The sequence below is a fragment of the Pristiophorus japonicus genome, chromosome 3 (genome assembly GCF_044704955.1).
Source record: "Pristiophorus japonicus isolate sPriJap1 chromosome 3, sPriJap1.hap1, whole genome shotgun sequence".
Lineage (NCBI taxonomy): Eukaryota > Metazoa > Chordata > Chondrichthyes > Pristiophoridae > Pristiophorus > Pristiophorus japonicus.
In genome coordinates this window covers 320754849-320776083 of record NC_091979.1, presented here as the reverse complement: position 1 = coordinate 320776083, position 21235 = coordinate 320754849, and the positions used below count along the sequence as shown (strand labels likewise).

At 44.6% G+C, this 21235-nt stretch overlaps 2 protein-coding genes across 2 annotated transcripts in view; one reads left to right on the top strand and one right to left on the bottom strand.

Annotated features, from left to right (window-relative positions):
- The window catches only part of rpp30 (ribonuclease P/MRP 30 subunit), a 48699-nt gene extending 45611 nt beyond the window's left edge, over positions 1-3088 (bottom strand). Inside the window, exon 1 of the mRNA XM_070876933.1 lies at positions 2646-3088. Coding sequence (XP_070733034.1) covers positions 2646-2727 — 82 coding nt within the window. The 5' untranslated portion in view covers positions 2728-3088. The remainder of the gene's footprint in view (positions 1-2645) is intronic.
- A 706-nt stretch (positions 3089-3794) lies between these two features.
- The window catches only part of LOC139260377 (kinesin-like protein KIF20B), a 113921-nt gene continuing 96480 nt past the window's right edge, over positions 3795-21235 (top strand). The window contains exons 1-7 of the mRNA XM_070876931.1: positions 3795-3914; positions 6312-6471; positions 7383-7478; positions 7571-7690; positions 16111-16246; positions 16342-16526; positions 19492-19543. Coding sequence (XP_070733032.1) covers positions 6316-6471; positions 7383-7478; positions 7571-7690; positions 16111-16246; positions 16342-16526; positions 19492-19543 — 745 coding nt within the window. The 5' untranslated portion in view covers positions 3795-3914; positions 6312-6315. The remainder of the gene's footprint in view (positions 3915-6311; positions 6472-7382; positions 7479-7570; positions 7691-16110; positions 16247-16341; positions 16527-19491; positions 19544-21235) is intronic.

Here is a 21235-nt window from a genome sequence, read left to right as displayed (position 1 = left end):
AGGCAGCATCTGTGGAGAGAGAAACAGAGTTAACGTTTCAGGCCGGTGACCTTTCATCAGAACTCAGATATTAGAAGGGGTGACCAAAATCTTACTCAAAGAAATGAATTTTAAGAGAGATCTTAAAAGGTGGAGAGGCAGGACCTTAGCGGCTGAAGGCACAGCTGCTAAAAAAAAAACTTTTTGGAAAATAAGACTGGCAAGCTATTTACTGTAGACAAAGCTATTTACTATAGTATACAGGTATACAGACACCAAGGGCCGATGGCCTCCTTCTGTGCCATGGATTTCTATGATTCAGTAGGACAGGTGCTCAGAAGGGATTAAAGAACCTCGATAATTCTTAAAAGAACATTATATACTTGACACTATAACCGTATCGTTATTTCACATACTCAAGGGTGATGGTTAGTAAACTCTGCCTCACACAGTATCTAATTCTTTATTTACAACACAGAACCACTTTGGGAAGCAGTTCTGCTGATCCAGTGCTAAAACTTCAATTACATAAAATTCAAAAAACTATGACACTCCAGTGACTCACTCCACTGCTGGCTGCACAGGGAATTAAACAGTTTCAATAACATTTGCAAGTAGAGCTCATCAGTCTTTAGGGATGTTATGGGCGCAAAACTCAACCTTCTTGGCCTCTTTCGCATCCCCGATCTTAATCGCTCCATCATTGGTGGCCATGCCTTCAGCTGTCGAGCCCCGAAGCTCTGAAATTCCCTCGGTAAACCTCTCCGCCTCTCTCTCCTCCTTAAAATCTCTCTCTTTTGACAAGCTTTAGGTCATCTGCCCTAATATCTCCTTATGTGGCTCAGTGTCAAATTTTGTTTGATAACACTCCTGCGAAGTGTCTTGGACGTTTTACTATGTAAAAGGCACTATAATACATGCAAGTTGTTGTTGTTGTTAGGTTTTAAAACAATAGTGTACACGCATGTAGAAAATGTTTTACTGTCTCTATATATATCTATATTGCAAGTAAGGAGACACAGCCCAACTTCCTCCCCCCCCCAAAGAAAAGTATGACAGTGTGCTTAAAATTGTGCACTTATTGCCAATTTGAGCCGTATCATTACCAGCAATATAGGGAGTAAAACAAGACTCTCTCCCCAGACAAGTGTGTGATAAGGCAGTATGGAGGGTAGAAGGTACATACAGAGTTAACCACAGCTTATTGCACTTTTTACTTAGCAAATGATTCAAATTGATTCATGGATCAGTGGACACCAAATAGGAAATAGGAAAGTTATGACCGGTGATCAAAGACTCAATTGTAGAGGATGGTTTGAAACATAGAAAATAGGTGCAGGAGTAGGCCATTCGGCCCTTCTAGCCTGCACCGCCATTCAATGAGTTCATGGCTGAACATGCAACTTCAGTACCCCATTCCTGCTTTCTCACCATACCCCTTGATTCCCCTAGTAGTAAAGACTCCATCTAATTCCTTTTTGAATATATTTAGTGAATTGGCCTCAACAACTTTCTGTGGTAGAGAATTCCACAGGTTCACCACTTTCTGGGTGAAGAAATTCCTCCTCATCTCGGTCCTAAATGGCTTACCCCTTATCCTTAGACTGTTTCCCCTGGTTCTGGACTTCCCCAACATTGGGAACATTCTTCCTGCATCTAACCTGTCTAACCCCGTCAGAATTTTAAAGAAAAACTTGGATTTGTATCTTCATAGGCAGTCCCTCGAAACATGGATGACTTGCTTCCACGCGAAAAAAAAAGGATGTTCACAGGTGTTTCAATGAAGGATCTGAACCAAATCCTGAAGGGTGGAAGATGCCTGTGCGTGAATGTTTTTTAACGTGGGGTGGCTGTTGCACACCAGCCACCACACGGGCTTGACGGAGCCAGATCTTGGTCCAGTGGCAAGGATTACCCAAGACACTGTATAACACCTTTCAAGGCCACTGGACGTTTCAAAGCTCTTTACAGTCACTGAAGTACTTTTGAAGTGTTGTCGCCATTGTAATGTAGAAAACGCAGCAGCCAATTTAATTTGCGCACAAGCAAGCTCCCACAAACAGCAATGTGATAATGACCGGATCGTGTTTTTGTTATGTTGATTGAGGGATAAATATTGGCCAGGACACCGGGGATAACTCCCCTGCTCTTCTTTGAAATAATGCAGTGGGATCTTTTACGTCCACTGGAGGGGGAGCAGACGGGGCTTTGGTTTAATGTCTCATCCGAAAGACGGCACCTCTGACAGTGCCAGAGCACTGCCTCAGCACTGGAGTGGGACTTAAACCCACATGACTTGGAGGAGGCTTCTGAAGGTAGCACAGTGGAGCAGTTTAGAAAGAGAGCTCCAGAGCGGAGGAGTGATGAAGGCTTTTGCCACCAAAGTGAAGAGAGTGGAAAAGAACAAAAGTCAGATTGCCCTGTTTATTTACCACCACACCAGATTTCTGATTGTACACGGCTTCAATATATATATTTTTTTAAAAGCACGTGAAGTTTTTCTCGTTTGGGAAAGTGCTTCAATTGTAAGCCCAATGCAGCACGTGGGTCTGCTACTGTAAAGAATGGAAAGCAGCTGGTCATAATACATAAAGTAGACAAAAAGCTCAATGAAAAGACGCCAGAAGTTCCGCATTACTCGGACATGCTCAGAACCCACTACTCACGATGCGCCGCGGTTTCGATGACGCTTTGCAGTCGCTTTTTGTCGGCGGCGTTGACGAGGTTTAAGTCTGTGAAAAGCGCCATGCTTGCAAAAGCGCGAGAGGAATTGGATGCTCGGGTCAGCGACTTGACCCTTCCGCCTCGGAGGATAAACGCTTCGCTCCCCACCCGCTTCACAGCCGCCGTCCGCTCCGGGGCCCCACTTTCCACCCAAGAGCGACAACTCGAGCAGCGAGGCCCGGAAAACCACACTGACCACACTGCTGTGCGCCCTCCTTCTACTTGTCGCTGTCCGAATAATAATACTACTGCAGCACTTTCTCCTTACTGATATCAGCCGGCGACCCTACAGCAATAGCAGCACTTTCTCCTTACTGATATCAGCCGGCGACCCGACCCGACCCTTACGCACTCCCGTCAGGGCCAGCCCGCCAACAGGCGCCGTTAGCCCGGCCCGTGGTGCCCCGCGCGCTGCCCGCTGCTGATTGGTGCAATTTGAAAAGTAGGGAGCGCGGGAGAAACGTTAGTGAGAGGGAGAGAGCGCGAGCGAAGCGTGAAGGAGAAGGAGAAGGAGAGGGGGAAGGAGAAGCGTTAGAGTTAGAGAGAGAGAGAGAGAGAGAGGGGTAGTGGGGGGGAGAGAGAGAGAGAGGGGTAGTGGGGGGGAGAGAGAGAGAGAGGGGTAGTGGGGGGGAGAGAGAGAGAGAGGGGTAGTGGGGGGGAGAGAGAGAGAGAGGGGTAGTGGGGGGGAGAGAGAGAGAGAGGGGTAGTGGGGGGAGAGAGAGAGAGAGGGGTAGTGGGGGGGAGAGAGAGAGAGAGGGGTAGTGGGGGGGAGAGAGAGAGAGAGGGGTAGTGGGGGGGAGAGAGAGAGAGAGGGGTAGTGGGGGGGAGAGAGAGAGGGGTAGTGGGGGGAGAGAGAGAGAGAGGGGTAGTGGGGGGGAGAGAGAGAGGGGTAGTGGGGGGGAGAGAGAGAGGGGGGTAGTGGGGGGGAGAGAGAGAGGGGGGTAGTGGGGGAGAGAGAGAGAGAGGGGGGGTAGTGGGGGAGAGAGAGAGAGAGAGAGAGGGGGGTAGTGGGGGAGAGAGAGAGAGGGGGGTAGTGGGGGAGAGAGGGGGGTAGTGGGGGAGAGAGGGGGGTAGTGGGGGAGAGAGGGGGGGAGCGCCGGCGGTCGCAGTGTGAGCTGGGGCCCGAGGCCGCCCACAGGACTGACAGGGAGTGGGTGTCCGGCCGGCTGGCTGGCCGCACAAGCACAGCGTTCCCGGCCCTCGCAGTCCAGGTAAGCCCAGTGCTGGATTACCGAGGCTCTCTCTCTCTCTCTCGGAGTGTCCCCTCACCTCCACCTCCACCGTTTACCTGCTGCCCTGGGTCTACTCTGGTGTGTGTGTGAACAGAGTGTCGGCCGGCCCAGTTGTCCACAGCTCCGACAGCTCTGCCCCTGTACACTGTTCTGGTCATGTTCAACGCAAGCTTCCAGGGATAGTATTCGATCTTTCTCCTGGGCACTTTGGTCTGAACATTGATTTTTTTTTTAGTCAGCTTTATAATCTAGACTGATACACTGCAGTGTAACACGGAGTGTGTGATGTATGGTTAAAGCAACTGTCCTTTGGATAAGATGTTAACCTAGGTGCACGTAAAGGATCCCATGGCACTATTTGAACAAGAGTGGGGAGATCTGTGTCTTGTCCCAACAATCCTTTCCCCCAATCCCTGAAAACAGATTAGATATAATTTACAGCACAGAAACAGGCTTCCTCCCACCCCTCTTCACATGAGAGCCTCCTCCCACCCCTTTTCTTCTAACCTTATCTGCACACCTTCCATTTCTTTCTCCCTCATGCACTTATCTAGCTTCCCCTTAAAGGCGCTCTAACCACTCTCTGGGTGAAGTAATTTCTACTAAATTCTTTATTGGATGTTTTAGTGACCATCTTATATTTATGGCCCCTTGTTCTGGTCTTGCCTGCAAGTGAAAACATCTTCTCCACGACAACTCTTAATCAAACCGTATTGTAATCTTGAAGACCTCTATCAGGTCAGTCCTCAGCCCTCTTTTCTCGAGAACAGAGCCCCAGTCTGTTCAATCTTTCCTGATACTTATTACGTCTCAGTTCTGGTATCATTCCAGTAAGTATTTTTTGCACCTTCTCCAGTGGCTCTGGATCCCTTTTGGAGACCAGAACTGTTCACAGTACTGCAAGTGTGGTCTTACCAAGGTTCTGTAAAAGTCTAACATAATTTCTCTGCTTTTCAGTTCTATCCTATAAATTAACCCCAGTGCCTTGTTTGCTTTTTTACATGCCCATTTTGCAAGGTTATTAATGTCATCCTGCATTTTGTCATAGTCCTCCTCCATAAACTGCACCCCCCAAATTTGTTGTCATCGGCAAATTTTGAAATTGTAATTCCGATTCCGGAGTCCAAATCATTTATGTAAATGGTGAACAACAATGATTCTGGTGGAGTAACACTTCCCACCATTTGCCAGTCCAAGTTACTCTTTAACCCCTACTTTCTGTTTTGTAGCCAGCTTGCTATCCATTCTGCTACTTGTCCCCAGACTCCATGTTTTGACCTTAGTTGTGAGTCTACTATGTGGTATCTAATCGAAGACTTTGGAAATCCAGATATATTGCATCTACTGCACTACCCTTGCCTACCTTTTTCTGTTACTACTTCAAAGAATTCAATGAAGTTGGTCAAGCATGACCTTCCCTTTTGGAATCTGTGCTGATTACTCTTTATTATGTTTTCAGTTTCTAGATGTTTTTCTATTACAGTAAGGATTCCATTATCTTTCTTACCAGTTACATTAACCTAATTGGTCTGTAGTTCTCTGGGCTTGTTCTATCTCCATTGGAATCGCATTCGCTGTCGGCCAATCCTCAGGCACTCTTCCCCTTTCTAATACATGTTTTTATATATATATAATATATATTTATATCGGATGCAATCCACCCTTGCTAAGTTTCAATAGTTTATCAAATATATCTCCCTTTCTATCTTGTTTTTAGATTTTGTATTATAGAAGCTATTTCTGCTGCTTCCCTCCCCCCCTCCCCCCCCCGCCAAGTCCAGGATTCTCTTTTTGAGATTTCCCTCTTTGTTTGCACCATGTACTAATCTCACCTCTGCTTATAATCACTTAAGTGTGACTGGTCTGATGGATATGTGCTAACATTATAATGTGTCCTCTCTACTCTGTGTTCCCCTTTTTTTGTTACAAGTATGAATAAACTACAATAAGCAGATTTGTTGATGGATTAGTGGCATGAATTGGCTGCTGGTTCTGCTGTCAGTAGGACCGGAAACATCAATTTGAAATTTTGTAATGAAGTGTGGATTCACTATGGAAGTGCAATATTGTAAATAAATTAGTTTGTCTTATGAAACAAATGTAATTTGCATGTTAAAACTATATCTAGACAATATAGAAACTTAGTAAACAAAGTTGTATTGTCACATGACCGATACCAGCCAAAATACAGAGATCATGTCAGTTGAAACAAGCCATGAATTGTGTGACATAAGTTCCAAGCATTCTCACATTTGGGGAAAATAGAGGCTTTTGGCTAGCATTTATTATACTTTACACAAACACAATAGTTTGCAACTTTTTCAAAATTCAAAAATAAATAAAATGTAATTTACCAATATTTGTTTTTTTTCTTAGCACAATGGAGCCGGTACTAAACTCAAAGTTCACATTTATACAATCACATGCAATTGTGAATAACAAACATGAGGTGTCTACTGCGGAGGATTTTCAAGACATTAGAAAGGATTTGATTGATGAACTTTGCAAGGAAGGAAATTCAAACTCGTCACATGTGGTAAATATATAATAGGATTTGGCCGCATGCAGCAAGACCGGGACATCATCTGGGCTTGGGCTGATGAGTGGAAAGTAACATTCAGGTCACACAAGTTCGATGCAATTACCATCTCCAGCAAGTGAGAGCCGAACCACTTTTCTTGACATTCAGTGGCATTACTATCACTGAATCACCCGCCATCAACATCTTGGGTGGGGTGGGGTGGGGTGGGGATCACCATTGACCAGAAACTTATAACTGGACATATAAATATCGTGACTACTAGAGCAGGTCAGAAATTGGGTATTCTGCAGTGAGTGGCTCACCTCCTGACTCTACAAAGCCACTCCACCAATTATAAGACACATGTCAGGAGTGTGATGAAATACTCTTTACTTGCCTGGATGAGCGCAGCTGCAACAACACTAGAGATGCTCAACACCATCCAGGATGTAGAAGTCTGCTTGATGGGCACCTCATCAACCAGCTTAACCATCCATTCCCTTTACAACTAGTGTACTGTGGCTGCAGTGTCTACTGTCAACACGATGCACTGAAGCAAGTCACCAAGGCTTCTTGGGTACCACCTCCCAAACCCATAACCTCCACCACCTAGAAGGACAAGACAGCAGGTGCATGGGAACACCATCATCTGCAAGATCCCCTCCAAGTTACATACCATCCTGACTTGGACATGTATTTCCATTCCTTCATCTGTGCTGCGTCAAAATCCTGGTACTCCCTACCTAACAACTTTGTGGGAGTACCTTCATCACATGGACTGCAGTGATTCAAGAATGCTCAGGGAAATGGGCAATAAATGCTGGCATTGATGGCAACACCCACATCCTGAGTGATTTAAAAAATATGGACTTGCAATTTGTTTTCTTTTGATGTCTTGAAAAATATAAAATTTTTATTTTTTACAGGTTCAACAAAATTGTTCAAGTACAAAGGATCATATGTGTGTTCATCTTCGTATTAGACCTTTCACTGAACCTGAAGTCGCACAAAATGAATCTCAGGTTGGTTACCTAAATTACTTTGAAAAGTAAACTATCTTTAAATGTTGACCCCATTGCTATTTATGCTGATATGTCAAACTCTCTCCTTCTAGGGCTGTGTGCTAATAGAAAACTTAACTAGTGTGATTCTGAAACCACCACGAAATTCCTTGAGTTCCCGATGTAGTGATCGAGGAGTTGGCCCAATGGTGCAACACTTTACATTTTCTCATGTAAGTAAGAAATATAGTGCCTGAATTCGCGGCCCCTACGGGCGTGTACGAAGTGCGTGCATGCCCATAGGAGCCGCGCAAGTTCTGGTTTTAGGTTTGCGAAGCACATGCACCTAAACCCGGAATTGCAATCATAGTGTGTTGTGTATTTTACAGGCTAGCATAAGAAAGAAAGACTTGCATTTTATAATAGCACCTTTCACGACCACTGGACGTCTTGAAGCGCTTTACAGTCAATCAAGTACTTTTGGAGTGTTGTAGGAAACCCGGCAGTCAATTTGCACAAGCAAGCTCCCACAAACAGATCATCTATTGTTGTTATGTTGATTGAGGGATAAATATTGGCTAGCTCCCCTGCTCCTCTTCGAAATAGTGCCGTGGGATCTTTTACGTCCACCTGAGGGAGCAGACAGGGCCTCTGTTTAACATCTCATCCAAAAAACAGCACCTCTGACAGTGCAGTGCTCCCTCAACACTGCACTGGGGTATCAGCCTAGATTTAAGTGCTCAAGTCCCTGAAGTGGGACCTGATCCCACAATTCTTTTTGCAAAACAAAATTAAACAGTTAAATCGAGTGCCCCCTAATCTGGGGGACACTCCAACACTTATCAAGGCCCTTTTTTTTTTGTTTGGCACTAAAGCATAAATTTTACAAGTGCCCCCTATAAAAGGGGAGGGGGACACTAAAAATCCGGCAATTAAAGCAAATTAAACTTTAAAACATATAAAATCAAATTAAAATTTGGTTGCTAGGGGTAATAATGCCCTCCAGTCCCTCCGGCGCCCACTTCTCCTTGGCCGCGAGCGTACCGGTGGACACCGCGTGCTCCATCTCCAGGGACAATCTGGCCCGGATGTACGCGCGGAAGAGAGGCAGGCAGTCAGGCTGAACGACCCCCTCGACCGCCCGCTGCCTGGACCGGGACCTGATCCCACAACCTTCTGACTCTGGTGAGGGTGCTCCCCATTGAGCAACCGCTGACACTAATGGCAATCTTAATTGGCACAATTATTTGTGCTTTTAAACTGAGTTCTGTATCTGATAAATTCCTTTTCTTAGCCTAAGTCTGCATGCATTTAAAGATAGTAGCTAAGGCCTACTGCATTTGTGACACATTTCTAGCTTAAAATTTCATGACTATCAAAAATGAAACTACCTTGGGTAACAAGGAAGTTTGGCAGTGCTTAATGGTACCTACTTCAATGCAAAGAGTCTAGTGATTAAGGCAGATGAGCTGAGGACACAGATAGACATGTGGAAGTATTAAACATGGCTTAAAGAAGGGCAGGAATGGCAGCTCAACATTCCAGGTTACAGAATTTTCAGACGAGATGGGGGGGAAAAAAGGAGGGTGGTTGCAATATTGGATAAAGAAACAATTATCCTGTGAGGAGGGATGATATGTTACTAAGGATCATCAAATGAGGCCATCTGGGTTGAATTGAAGAACAAAAAAGGGGCAATCACAATCACTGTTTCCCCCCCTAATTTTTTGGGGGTGTGCAGACCATTCACAGTTTCGCGCATGCGCAAAAATTAACATTTGAAAAAGCCGAGACCGAACAGGACCAGCAGAGAACTGCGCAGCCGCACAGCTTAGAGAGAACATTGATCACAATGCTGGGAGTGTCTTATAAACCCCAAAAAAGTCAGAGGGAGATAGAAGAACAAATATGTAGGCAACATTTCTGAGAACTGCAAAAACAATAGGGCAGTAGTAGGAGATTTCAACTACCCTAAAAGTAACTGGGATAGAATTAGTGTAAAAGGTGTAGAGGGTGCAGAATTCATAAAATGCATTCAGGAGAACTTTTTTTTTTAGCTAGTATGTAGCAATCCCAACAAGAGAGGGGGCAGTTCTGGACTTGGTTTTAAGGAATACTACAAAAAACCTAGAGGAGTATAGAAAATGCAGGGGTGAAAGTAAATTAGGAAAACAGAGGATAAGAAAAAATATTGGCGAGTAAAATCAAGGAAAACCCAAAGATGTTTTAATAAATACATAGAGCAAGAGGAAAACTAAGGAAAGAGTAGGACCGATGAGGGACCAAAAAGTTCATAAAGGTTCACTTGGTTGATTCTGGAGATGGGGAGGGAGGGAGGGAGGGAGGTTGACTTATGAGGAAAGGTTGAGTAGGTTGGACCTCTACTCATTGGAATTCAGAAGAATGAGAGATGATCTTATTGAAATGTATAAGATTATGAGGGGGCTTGACCAGGTGGATGCAGAGAGGATGTTTCCACTGATAGGGAAGACTAGAACCAGGGGGCATAATCTTAGAATAAGGGGTCACCTAGTTAAAACTGAGAGGAGGAGGAATTTCTTCTGAGGGTTGTGGAATTTGCTGCCTCAGAGAGCTGTGGAAGCTGGGACATTGAATAAATTTAAGACAGAAATAGACAGTTTCTTAACCGATAAGGGGTTATGGGGAGCGGGCAGGGAAGTGGAGCTGAGTCCATGATCGGATCCGCCATGATTGTATTACATGGCAGAGCAGGCTCGAGGGGCTGTATGGCCTACTCCTGCTCCTATTTCTTATGTTCTTATGTAACCTGTGTGCAGAGGTGGAAGACATGGGTATGGTTCCTAATGAATACTTTACATCTGTCTTCACAAAAGAGGGATGATGTAAATATTGTAGTTAAGGAGGAAGTGTGTGAAATATTAGATGGGATAAACATAGTGAGAGGGGCCTCCCGTATTAAGGAATTTAGCATCTTTGAAAGTAGAAAGTAGGCCCGGATGAAATGTATCCCAGACTGCTAAGAGAAGCAAGGGAGGAAAAGCAGAGGCTCCAATTTCATTTTCCAATCCTCTCTGGCTCCAGGCATGGTGCCAGAGGATTGCTAACATTGTACCGTTGTTTAAAAAGGAGAAAGAGAGAGTCTGAATACTTACAGGCAAATCAGCCTAACCTTGAGCAAATTATTGGAAAAAATTCTGAGGGACAGTATAAATCATCATTTAGAAAGGCACGGATTAATCAAGGATTTGTTAAGGGAAGGTCGGATAAGGGCAGTGGTTTTGATGTAGTCTACATGGATTTTAGCAAGGCTTTTGACAAGGTCCCACATGGCAGATTGGTCAGGAAAGTAAAAGCCAATGTCATCCAAGGGAAAGTGTCAAGTTGGATCCAAAATTGGAAGTTTTTAGGAAGCAAAGGGTAATGGTCGACGGGTGTTTTTGTGACTGGAAGGCTGTTTCCAGTGGGGTTACGCAGGACTCTACTGGATCCCTTACTTTTTGTGGAATATATCAGTGATTTAGACTTTGATGTGTGGGGCATGATTAAGAAGTTTGAAGATAATACAAAAATTGTCTGTGGTTGATAGTGAAAGAAAGCTGTAGACTGCAGGAAGATATCAATGGACTAGTCAGGTGGGCAGAGCAGTGCCAAATGAAATTCAATCTGCAGAATTGTGAGGTAATACCTATGGGGAATGCTTAAAAGACAAGGGAATACAAATAAATGGTAGGATACTGAGAAGTGTAGAGGAACAAAGGGCCCTTGGAGTGCATGTCCACAGATCCTTGAAGGTAGCAGGGCAGGCAAATAAGGTGGTTAAGAAGGCATATGGGATACTTTCCTTTATTAGCTGAGGCTTAGACTATAAGAAGAGGGAGATTATGCTGGAACTCTAGCTGTAGCTTAACTAGTGATTTTTAGAGTACTGTGTACAGTTCTGGTCACCACATTACATAAAGATGTGATTGCATTAGAGAGGGTACAGAGGAGATTTACAAGAATGTTACCAGGACTGGAATGTTTTAGCCATAAGGAAAGATTGGATAGACTGGGGTTGTTTTCTTTGGAACAGAGGAGACTGAGGGGAGATTTAATTGAGCTGTGCAAAATTGAGGATGTAGATAGAGTGGATAGGCAGGACCTATTCCCCTTAGAGAGGTAAATAACCAGGGGGCATAGATTTAAAGTAATTGGTAGAAGGATTAGAGGGGAGTTGAGGAGAAATGTTTTCACCCAGAGGGTGGTGGGGGTCTCGAATGCACTACCTGAAAGGGTGATGGGCAGAAACCTTCATTACATTTAAAAGTACTTTGATGAGCACTTGAAGTGCTGTAACCTGGAAGGCTACAGACCAAGAGCTGGAAAATGGGATTAGGCTGGATAGCTCTTTTTCGGCCGACACAGACACAACGGGCCAAATGGCCTCCTGTGCCGTAAATTTCTGATTCTATTCTAAAGGTAACTCAATGTTCATTATTCTTGGGTAACAGAAGTAACTAATTGTTCATAACTCTACCAATTGGACGGGGCAATTCAATCAAAGAAGCCTAATTTGAGAACTAACAAATAAATTTGACACAATATACATTTAGGCTGAATATCAGATTAAATGTAATAACAAAAAATAGGAAGAAAGATGGACAAGAACTTCTTGCATGCTGTTGAAACTTTAAGGGCAATGTTGAACGATCTAGAGGTTATGGTCACATTGTTGCTCCGCAATGATTTAATCAACAAAGCAAGTTAAATGCTGAACTGTGTAGCAGTAGATTACAAATTGAAGGAAATCATGGCAAAATGATAGTGCTCTGATCAGATCATGCCTTGAGATCTGGGTATTGCTCTGGAAACAGTGCAGAGATGATCCACAGGATTGGTTTCTCGTGTCCGAAGGCAGTACAGTAATAGGAATAGAGAATTATAGATCCCTAAAAAGTGTCACTGGTGTATGAGATAACTTGTGCAAAAGAGCTAAAATGGAACATTACTTTAAACTAACAGTAGGGAAAAAAATACTAGGGGGGCACGGTTCAAAGTTGTAAAAGACTAATTTAAGAATGGCAGTTCTTCGCACAGAGGGAACTTTGTGTTTCTAGATGCAGGTGAAAACCATGGGACAATTGAAGAAATGATTGGATGCTGTGATGGGCAGACTAAGTTCATTGAGCTGGAAGTGCTAAAATGCACAAAATGACCTGTTCATCTGCATTTATTTTGAGATAATTCCCCCCTCCCCCAAATATTACGAACTTCGTCAAGAAAGGGTACAATAATATGATGACAAAGTTCTGCATTTAAAATGAAAATTTAGATATTGACCACGGTCTAAATTTGATAAGTAATTGGCTTTTTCAGCCTCTCCACGACAACTACATTGGCCATGAACATAAAATAATGCTTGAATCAGAAGGTCTTGTGCATTAGAACAGAAAAAGAGCATTAGAACATCATAATCTAGTGTTTGACTGAAAAATGGTGTATTGTGTTTCACTTGCAGGCAGGTGATCATTAAGCGTGCTGCATGTGTGACACTTTTGGTTTCCCATAAACTTTGAAAACTGGTGTGTATGTGCACTATGTAGTTATACTTGCAAAGTAATGTTTAGAAAGAAGTTGAAATGGTCTGCACATATCCTGGATATGAGATAATACAGCTGGATGAAACACAATTTCTCTATCTGAATATTGACATCTTCTTCACTTAGACTCAAGGCCAGAGACACTGATTTTATCACCCTTCCTGGCTGCCTTACCAAAACAGCATTCTTCCACGCCCATCATTTACTCCCTAGTCCATACCATCATTGCTTCAAGGCATGACTTTTCCAACACTTGTAGCTGGGTTTTCTACATCATTCCACCAAAAGTTTTAACTCATCCTAAAAGACAATAGTGCAAGGGCTAGACTTTCCTATCATTTTCGGCGATTTTCTCGGCGGTACAGCTGTTTTTCCGCCCGGCGAAAGTTTTCCCCTTAGTTTTTTAGTGGTATTGCCCAAATCTGAAAACGCCCACCGGGACCAAACCGCCGACGTGCAACGCCGAGAAAATCGCCATGGCGTAAGTTTGGCCTCAACGGAAGCACATCCAGATCGCCGAGGGAACCGCCCTATAAAAAGGCGGTAGGTGAGTAGTCTGCAAAGAAAGGTAAGTTAAAGGTTCTTTTTTTTAAATTTTAAAACGGCGATTAGGTGTAAAAAGTGTGTTGGGAATGCTTTTTATGTTTTTATTTTTTTTATTGAAATTTTTAAAAAAAAGTTTTCCCCCCTCCCTAGGCCCAACCGCAGCCTCAGACTAAATTTTTAAGAAACCACCCGTTTTCCTTAGTTTCCCCATAACCGCCGAAAATAAATGTGTATCGGCCATTTTCTTGCCGGGCGATTAGTTTTAATATAAAAGTGGAAATTCTTGCCCGCGTTACTTACCAAACGTTAGCCTTTTTTCTGAGCGGGCAATCGGGCATTGAGGGGCTCATTGGACAGTCTAGCCCCAAGTCTTTGTCATCTCCATCCCTTCACCAAGTTCCCTTTGCACTGGCTCACTGCTCCGGAATGTCAGTTTCAAAATTCTCATCTTTTGTTTTCAATCTCTATGGACTTGCCCCATCCAACCTTAGTTCTCTCCTGCCTAATATCTGCATGCATTACTTCCCTAACACAGAAATGCTCGATGCACCCTTCGCCCTCTGTCTTCATTGGTGCTTAGTCATTAAGTTACTATGCACTATGCATTTGCTCTGTGGAATTATCTACCCTCCTTCGCCAATCGCATCTCCAGTCCCTTCTGCATCTGCCCCTGTAATAAACTCTTCTCTTTCCCCCCCCACCCCCCAAAAAAAATCTCTTGCACAACACTTTCAAACTCCTAGGCTGGTCTTTGTCCCTCCGTACGATATGTCTTCAGCTACCACTCTGCTCAATCACACCATCAGCGCCACCTTGGATGCTCTTGTCCACAGTAAAATCCTTCTCCCACCTTGGTATGACCACTTTGCTCCCTTAAATCCAAATTTGAACAATTTTGACGCATAACTGGTTTAGCCATTCATCCCCAGATCTGGGTGGACCATGCCAAGCTCAGTCAAAACTGCTCACTATGCCAAGTTCATACTGGAATGCAAAGATAACTCCCGGCTTCTTTTCTTCACTACCAACCGTGTTCTTGAATCACTCTCCCCTGCCTCCCAACGAATGTGAAGAGCTTTGGTCTTCTTTCTCACTAAGATTGGGGCCATCTGTTCAGCTGCCTCTACTGCGACCCTCACTTCCCCTTATCCACGATGCCAAGCTCTTTCTTCCCCCCCCCCCCCCCCCCGAGGTTTCCTGTGCCCTAGCCCTTTAATTTCTCTCCTATCTCTCAGAGCCTAACTCGTCCATGAGACGGCCTCTTGCTCTCTCGACCCTATTCCCACCCAACTTCCCTTCCTGGCCCCCATGTTAGCTGGTATTGTAAACAGTCCCCCTCCGATATCCTCCAATTAAAATATTAAGACCAAAGCCATTGACTTGGGCCCCTACCACAAACTTTGTTCCCTAGCTACTGATTTAATTCCAATTTTGAGCTGAACCAGACTGTTCTCGACTGTCCTATTTGACCCTGAGCTGAGTTTCCGACCCCAAACCTTCTCCATCACACAGATTCCCCACCCCACCTCCGCTCATCTGCTGAATCCTCATCCATGCTTTTGTTACCTCCGACTCGAATATTCCAATGCTCTCCAGGCCAGCCTCCCATCTTCCACCCTCCATAAACTTGAGCTCATCCAAAACCCTGCTGTCCGGATCCCAACTTGCTTCAAATCCTGAACATCCATTAGCCCTGTGCTCGCTGATCTACGTTGGCTCCCAGACCTCAAAACGTCTTGATTTTTAAATTCTCCTTGTGTTCAAATCCCTGCATGGCTTCACCTCTCCCCATTTCTAACTTCCTCCAGCCCTACAACCCTCAGAACTCTGCATTTCTCCAATTCTTGCCTCTTGTGCATCCCCTATTTCTTTTGCCACACCATTGGCAGCCATGCCTTCTGCTATCTAGGCCCTAAGCTCTGGTATTCCCTCCCTAAATCCCTCCGCTTCTCCACATTTCTCCTCCTCAAAACTTGCCTCTTCGACCAAGCTTTTGCTCACCCATGCTAATGACTGCTTCTTTGGATTGGTGTCAATTTCTGTCTGATTGTGCTCCTTTGAAGCATCTTGGGAAGTTTTACTACATTTAAAGGTGCTATATAAATGCAAGTTACAGTTGTTGATTGCCATCCATCCGGCTTTCAAAAACCTTGTTTTAAAAAATATGTATCCTCTTAGATTGTACCTTTAGTTCCCCATTCTACACTCTCCATCCATTTTCTCATCTTTCTCCATGTTTGGTGTCTACTCATTCTCCCTTAGTGTAAATATGCGCCAGCACATGGGTGCTATATAAATACAAGTTGTTATAATATATCTGTCGACTAGCTCCTTGCCAGCTGACCTAGTGGGTAGACCTGCACTATTTGCGGTATACTGTTGGGTTAGGTCTGGCAATGTTGCTTCACTGCCAGATGACCACTTTGTGTGATGTTACTGGCTTAAGTGCAAATCTTTTTCTTTTTCTCTTGTGCATATTGATACTGATATGCTAAATAAGCCTGAATATTTAAAAAATATATATATAAATATATTTTAACTTTTAGGTTTATGGACCAGAAACTAAACAAAGAGAAATATTTGGAACAGTAAAACCACTCATTGAGGAAGTTTTGAACGGACAGAACTGTTTGGTGTTTACCTATGGTGTCACCAATGCAGGAAAAACATACACATTTCAAGGTTTGTTTAAAACAAAATTATGGAAAGAATATTTAGATTTTCTTTTCTTAAATGTTGTTATACTTGATTATTATTACTATTCTGTCTTGTTGCAGGGCCAGACCACGATGTGGGTATCTTACCACGGTCGATGAGTGTTCTATTTAAGAGTATTGAAGGAAAAATGTATCAAAATATGAACATTAAACCTCAGAGATGCTCAGACTTTAGTAGATTAACAAAAATGCAAGTGAAAGAAGAGGAGACTATTAAAAAATCAGTACTTCACCTATTTAGAGAGGTAAATCAGTGAATTTACAGTTGAACGAGTTATTTTTATATTGTTTTGTTAAAATCTGTATGAATAAATGTTCTGTATTTGAACTAGAATAGTTATTGGTTTTATCTACCACAATTGAAGATGAATGAATGCCCAAGCAGTTCTTACAAACAATTATGAGTAACTTGATATCTTTTTTCTAAAAATATTAATTAAAAAAATGATAAATTTGGATATTAACGGACTTCAAATAGATACCAAGCATGAAATTAGTTAATAACTTCAGCTCCATCAATCCTACATAGGATTATATATGATATATGACACAGAAACCGGTCATTCGGCCCAATCAGTCCATTTATGCTCCACTCGAGCCTCCTTCGTCTTTCCTCATCTAAATCAATCAGCATAACCCTCTATTCCCTTCTCCCTCATATGCTTGTCTAGTCTCCCCTTAAATGCATCGATACTATTTGCTTCAACCACTCCCTGTGGTAGCGAGTTCCACATTCTCACCGCTCTCTGGGTAAAGAAGTTTCTTCTGAATTCCCTATTGGATTTCATGGTGACTGTCTTATATTGATGGCCTCAAGTTATGCTCTTCCCCACAAGTGAAAACATTCTCTCTCTATCCTCTCTTTCAAAACCTTTCATAATCTTAAAGACCTTTATTAGGTCAAGAGAAAAGAGACCCAGCCTGTTCATCCTTTCCTGATATGTATACCCTCACATTTCTGGTATCATCCTTGTAAATCTTCTCTGCACCCTCTCCAATGCCTCTCTCCTTTTTAAAATATGGCGACCAGAACAGTACACAGTACTCCCAAGTGTGGTCTAACAGGTTTAGTATAACTTCCCTACTTTTCAATTCTATTTCTCTAGAAATAAACTAGTGCTTGGTTTGCTTTTTTTATGGCCTTGCGCAACCTATGTCGCAACTTTTAGTGACTTGTGTATTTGTACCCCGAGATCCCCTTGTTCCTCTACCCCACCGAGACTCTCATCCTCCAAGTTGTGACCTCCCTATTCTTCCTACCAAAATGTAATACCTCACATTGATCTGTGTTGAACTTCATTTGCCAATCCTGTTCTTGAAAAAAAAATTAAAACATCTGCATATTAAATAATTTCTTACAGTATTTATCTCATTATCTCAAACCAAGAACTTTAATTCTGAAGAGGCAAGTTGCTGCAGAAAAAAGTGCTTTATTAAGAATAAATTGTAATAAAAATTCAATTTTAAGACCACCCCCTTGCAAAGGGGCTTCTGTTTCTTTTATTTAAATTTGAGAAAAAAACATATTTTTGAGGCTTCAGTAGACGCCACACAATCTCTCTACAAAGTAAACAAAGATAATTATAATTAGGCTGCATAGAGTGACACCACACACCCCTGCCACAGTGGAGATGTTTGAATAATTCCTCCATAATTATAATTAGGCTGCATATAGTGAAAGCCCAAGTGCCGGACAGATTGGAGATGATTGATTAATTTCCCCATCAATCACCCCTGGGAACTGCACTGCTTAAAAAGTGACACGGATTGATTTTACAGACATTATTTGTATTCTTCAACTATCCTCCACTCACTGCCATTTGCTGGAGAAAGAATCCTACTTTTATTGGGTCACTCTAGCCTTTCTATTAAGCCCCCACGACAGGTGGCAGGAGGTCAGTTGGAGGCGATGGGGTTAAACCGTTTATAAAAAAAAAAAGGAATAGGTCCCCAACTGACTGCATATGTACCTGTTGCCCTTTTTACAGCGACGGGTAGCAAGGTATGCAAGTGTTCCATCTTGGAGAAGCGGGACAGTTCATTAATGTACTTAAACCAGGCTCTCTCAGTGCAGTTGGGAGTGTGATTTGAATTTAACTCCTGCCAGATAGATTTCCCAGGGCTTGGGGAAACCTAGCAGAGAAAGGGAGGTGAAGAGCTACTGGCTCCAGAAAGTAAGTGCTTTTTATAGCACTCCTCGTCAGCCAGGAGGAGCAGCAGTTCTCCCCACTTGGCCCATCAAGGATGTCTTTGGCCGATCACAGCCTCCCTCTAGCTCCTGCTGTGATTGGCGCCTGCCCTGTGATCTGATTTCCCACCCCAGCCCTAATTGGTCCCTGGCTGTGGCCTGCTACTGCATTTCCTGCCCTGCAGCTAGCCAGCCTGTAAATTTGGCAGGCTGCCGGGCAGGAAACGTAAGAAGAAAAAAAATTGAGATTGTGCGGTCAAATCCGGCTGGACCGCTGGGCCCCCAGTCTTGCCGGTTTGTACCTCGCTTTCCTGCACACTCTCCCTGTAGTTTGTACAGACTCTGTTTAAATAGACTGCTGAGTAAATAAATGGCCTCTGTTCACTGTCAAATAAACTCTGCTGTAAATCCAGCCCCGCCTCCATCTCATTGGCTGGTAGAGTGGTGTCAATACACACTGTTATAATTAAATGATTTTTTTTTTAAACCATGATTGTGTGAGACGGAACTAAGAAAAACAACCAAAATCTTAAGTTAGACTACAGTTAGCTATATACCATATTATATTAGCCTGGGGACATCCTTGTCCAACTCTATTATAGCATGCTGCGCCCTCAAAGTGGACCCTGAATAACTGGTCATATTAAAAATCATTTTGGGATTAAAGTAGAGGTAATACAGTACGGATTGTCAGAAAAGTCCAACTGGTTCACTAATGTCCTTTAGGGTAGGAAATCTGCTGTCCTTACCTGGTCTGGCCTATACGTGACTCCAGACCCACAGCAATGTGGTTGACTCTTAACTGCCCTCTGAAATGGCCTAGCAAGCCACTCAATTGTACCAAACTGCTACGAGTCAGCACTACCTTCACCACAAGAACTGCAGCAGTTCAAGAAGGCGGCCCTTCTGAAGGGCAATTAGGGATGGGCAATAAATGCCGGCCTTGTAAGTGACGCCCACATCTTGTGAACGAATAAAAACCACACACGAGCTTTAAATTTCAAAATCTTGTTTTCCTCTAGAGTGACCAGTGCAATGGGAGCAGTCAGCAGAGAGCACTAGATGATACAGGAAGTAAGTTGAACACGTGTGCATAAAACATGCATCATTTACTGATTCATTTGTAGTACACTGGGCATAATTCGATATTGTGAACTTTAGTCATGAATCAAAATAGTTTTTGTAGACAATGTTATAAACTCTGAGTTGGTCTTTTAAGATTTGTAAATACAAGTGAGCAGCTTTCAGCACCTTTTTGTGTTGGGAGTAAATACTGGTTTGTTGCTGATTATGCTTCTAGGTTAGACGGGAAGGTCACGAAAGGTATTATTATTTATTCAATCATAACAAATTGTTTGGTAATGTGGTCCTGCACCTCTGGGATTCAAGTGGCTATGTATTGTACTTTCAATGGGCCCAAGTTTCGAGCCGCGCCTAGAACGGCGCAGTCCCGACCTGGACGCCCGTTTTTCGCGCCACAAAGTGCGCCTAAAAAAACCCTCCAGATTCTCCACCTCCCTGCAGGTCCTCTGGCCCTCGGCGCAGCGCAGCAGGAGCTGTGGGGGGGGCGGAGCCAGGTCCCTGCGCTGAAAACAGTGCCGGGACCTCTGCACATGCGCGCTACAGTGGGCGCGCAAGTGCAGTAGCTCCAGGCGCCCAAAACTGTGGGAGGGGCCAGAAGAACGCAGCCCCTAGCCCTGGGCGAATGGCCTCACTGGGGCTGCGTGCATAAGGCTCCTCCCACGGCCAGCTCTTGCTTCCTCCCGGCACGACTCGACTCCCGCTTCCGGACCCGACACTGACCCGACTCCCGCTCACCCCCCGCCCCCGCCCCCGGACCCGACCCGACTCCCGCTCACCCCCCGCCCCCGGACCCGACCCGACTCCCGCTCACTGGACCCGACCCTACTCCCGCTCACCCCGCCCGCCTCTGGACCGGACCCGACACGACTCTCCCCCCCCCCCCCCCCCTCGACTCGACCCGACCTGACCCGAGTCCCGCTCCCCCCCGACCTCGACCCCAACCCCCCCCCCCCATCTCCTTCTCCCCCACCCCCCCCCCCGCCCATCTCCTTCTCCCCCCCCCCCCGCCCATCTCCTTCTCCCCCCCCCCCCGCCCATCTCCTTCTTCCCCCCCGCCCATCTCCTTCTTCCCCCCCGCCCATCTCCTTCTTCCCCCCCCCCCCGCCCATCTCCTTCTCCCCCCCCCCCCCCCCCGCCCATCTCCTTCTTCCCCGCCCATCTCCTTCTTCTCCCCCCCCCCCCCCCCCCCCCCCCCCCTTGCCCATCTCCTTCCCCCCCCCCCCCGGCCCATCTCCTTCTTCTCTCTCTTTCCCCCCCCCGCCCCCCCGCCCATCTCCTTCTTCCCCCCCCCCCCCCCCGGCCCATCTCCTTCTTCCCCGCCCATCTCCCCCTTCCCCCCTCTCTCTCTCTCCCCCTTCCCCCCTCTCCCCGAAACACAGACACTGACAGACAGAGAATGAGAGACACTGACAGAGACACACTGGGGTCGGGGGGCATCCCAGCACGCTGTTGGAGGGCTCCCGGTGCTGCAGTCGTTAAGTAGAAAATGTTTTATTTATTGATTTAAAAAAAATATATTTCTTATTAATTTTTTTTGATTGATTTATTGATGTATTTATCATTTATTATTGATGATGGCTCTTTATTTGTAAAACTGAAGTGTTTAATGTTTGTAAACTTCCCTTTAAACCGCCCCCCCCTCCCCCCCCCACCATTCCCTACGCCTGATTTGTAACCTACGCC